At 62.7% G+C, this 1,033-nt stretch overlaps 1 protein-coding gene across 1 annotated transcript in view; it reads right to left on the bottom strand.

Moving 5' to 3' along the window:
- The window catches only part of LOC104160247 (rho-related GTP-binding protein RhoC), a gene marked incomplete at its 3' end in the record, with an annotated part of 1,345 nt that extends 345 nt beyond the window's left edge, over positions 1–1,000 (bottom strand). The window contains exons 1-3 of the mRNA XM_009698339.1: positions 842–1,000; positions 473–593; positions 17–147 (exon numbers count right to left, since the gene is read on the bottom strand). Coding sequence (XP_009696641.1) covers positions 17–147; positions 473–593; positions 842–997 — 408 coding nt within the window. The remainder of the gene's footprint in view (positions 1–16; positions 148–472; positions 594–841) is intronic.
- Positions 1,001–1,033: the final 33 nt, after the last annotated feature.

The following is a 1,033-nucleotide window of genomic DNA, read 5'->3' as shown; positions in this document are numbered from 1 at the left end:
CCAGGGCGGCGCCCACCTGCTTCATCTTCGCCAGCTCCCGCCGCGTGTGCTCGTCGTTCCGCAGGTCCTTCTTGTTCCCCACCAGGATGATGGGCACGTTGGGGCAGAAGTGCTTCACCTCTGGCGTCCACTTCTCGGGGATGTTCTCTGCAACGAGCACACATGTAACAACCCGCTGAGCTGAGGGGCTGCTGCCCCCCCTCAGCCTCCTCACAGCCTCAGGAACCGGTGCTGGGATTTCCCCTTAGGAAGTGGGAAGAGCTCGCCCCACGGCATCCTCCTCTCCCACCACATCCACCAAGCCAGCAAGTTCCCAGCATTTTCCTGGAGCACACGCAAAGCCAGGAGATGGAGGGCAGAGACTGGCATCCCCCAAAGGGGCAGCACGGGGGCTTCCCAGACACCCGGGGGTTTAGCAGCAGGACCCAGTCCTGTGGGACCCCCAGGTCCCCCCTCGCTCCCTGGTCCCTACCGAGGCTATCTGGGCTGTCGATAGAAAAGCACATGAGGATAACGTCTGTGTCCGGGTACGAGAGGGGCCGCAGCCTGTCGTAGTCCTCCTGTCCTGCCGTGTCCCACAGGGCCAGCTCCACCTGAGAGGCGAGAAGGACACAGCTCAGCAGGCCAGGAGCGAGCAGGTTTATCTTCCTCAATTGCAGCCACGGTCTTCCTCAAACTGGGGCAGCTTCAGGGTGACCCAGAAACGCCGGAGCTGTGGGGCTTGCCCAATTCGGAGCCACGGAGACCAACCCATGCGGCAGCGCCGGGCGGTGGCACTGCCAGCACGGGACCGTGGGAGTGAGGGGATGGGAACAGCTCCGGCACCCCGGACGGCCCTTACCTGCTTCCCGTCTACCTCTATGTCGGCAATGTAGTTCTCGAACACGGTGGGCACGTAGACCTCGGGGAACTGGTCCTTGCTGAACACGATCAGCAGACACGTCTTTCCACAGGCACCGTCTCCCACTATCACCAGTTTCTTCCTGATGGCTGCCATCGCTGTGGGGACAAGAGCGGGTGAGCGGGACAGAGC

The sequence above is a fragment of the Cariama cristata genome, unplaced genomic scaffold, assembly GCF_000690535.1.
Source record: "Cariama cristata isolate BGI_N322 unplaced genomic scaffold, ASM69053v1 scaffold27840, whole genome shotgun sequence".
NCBI classification, from domain to species: domain Eukaryota; kingdom Metazoa; phylum Chordata; class Aves; order Cariamiformes; family Cariamidae; genus Cariama; species Cariama cristata.
Note: the sequence above shows the minus strand (reverse complement) of the source record. Positions and strands in the feature narration are given on the sequence as shown.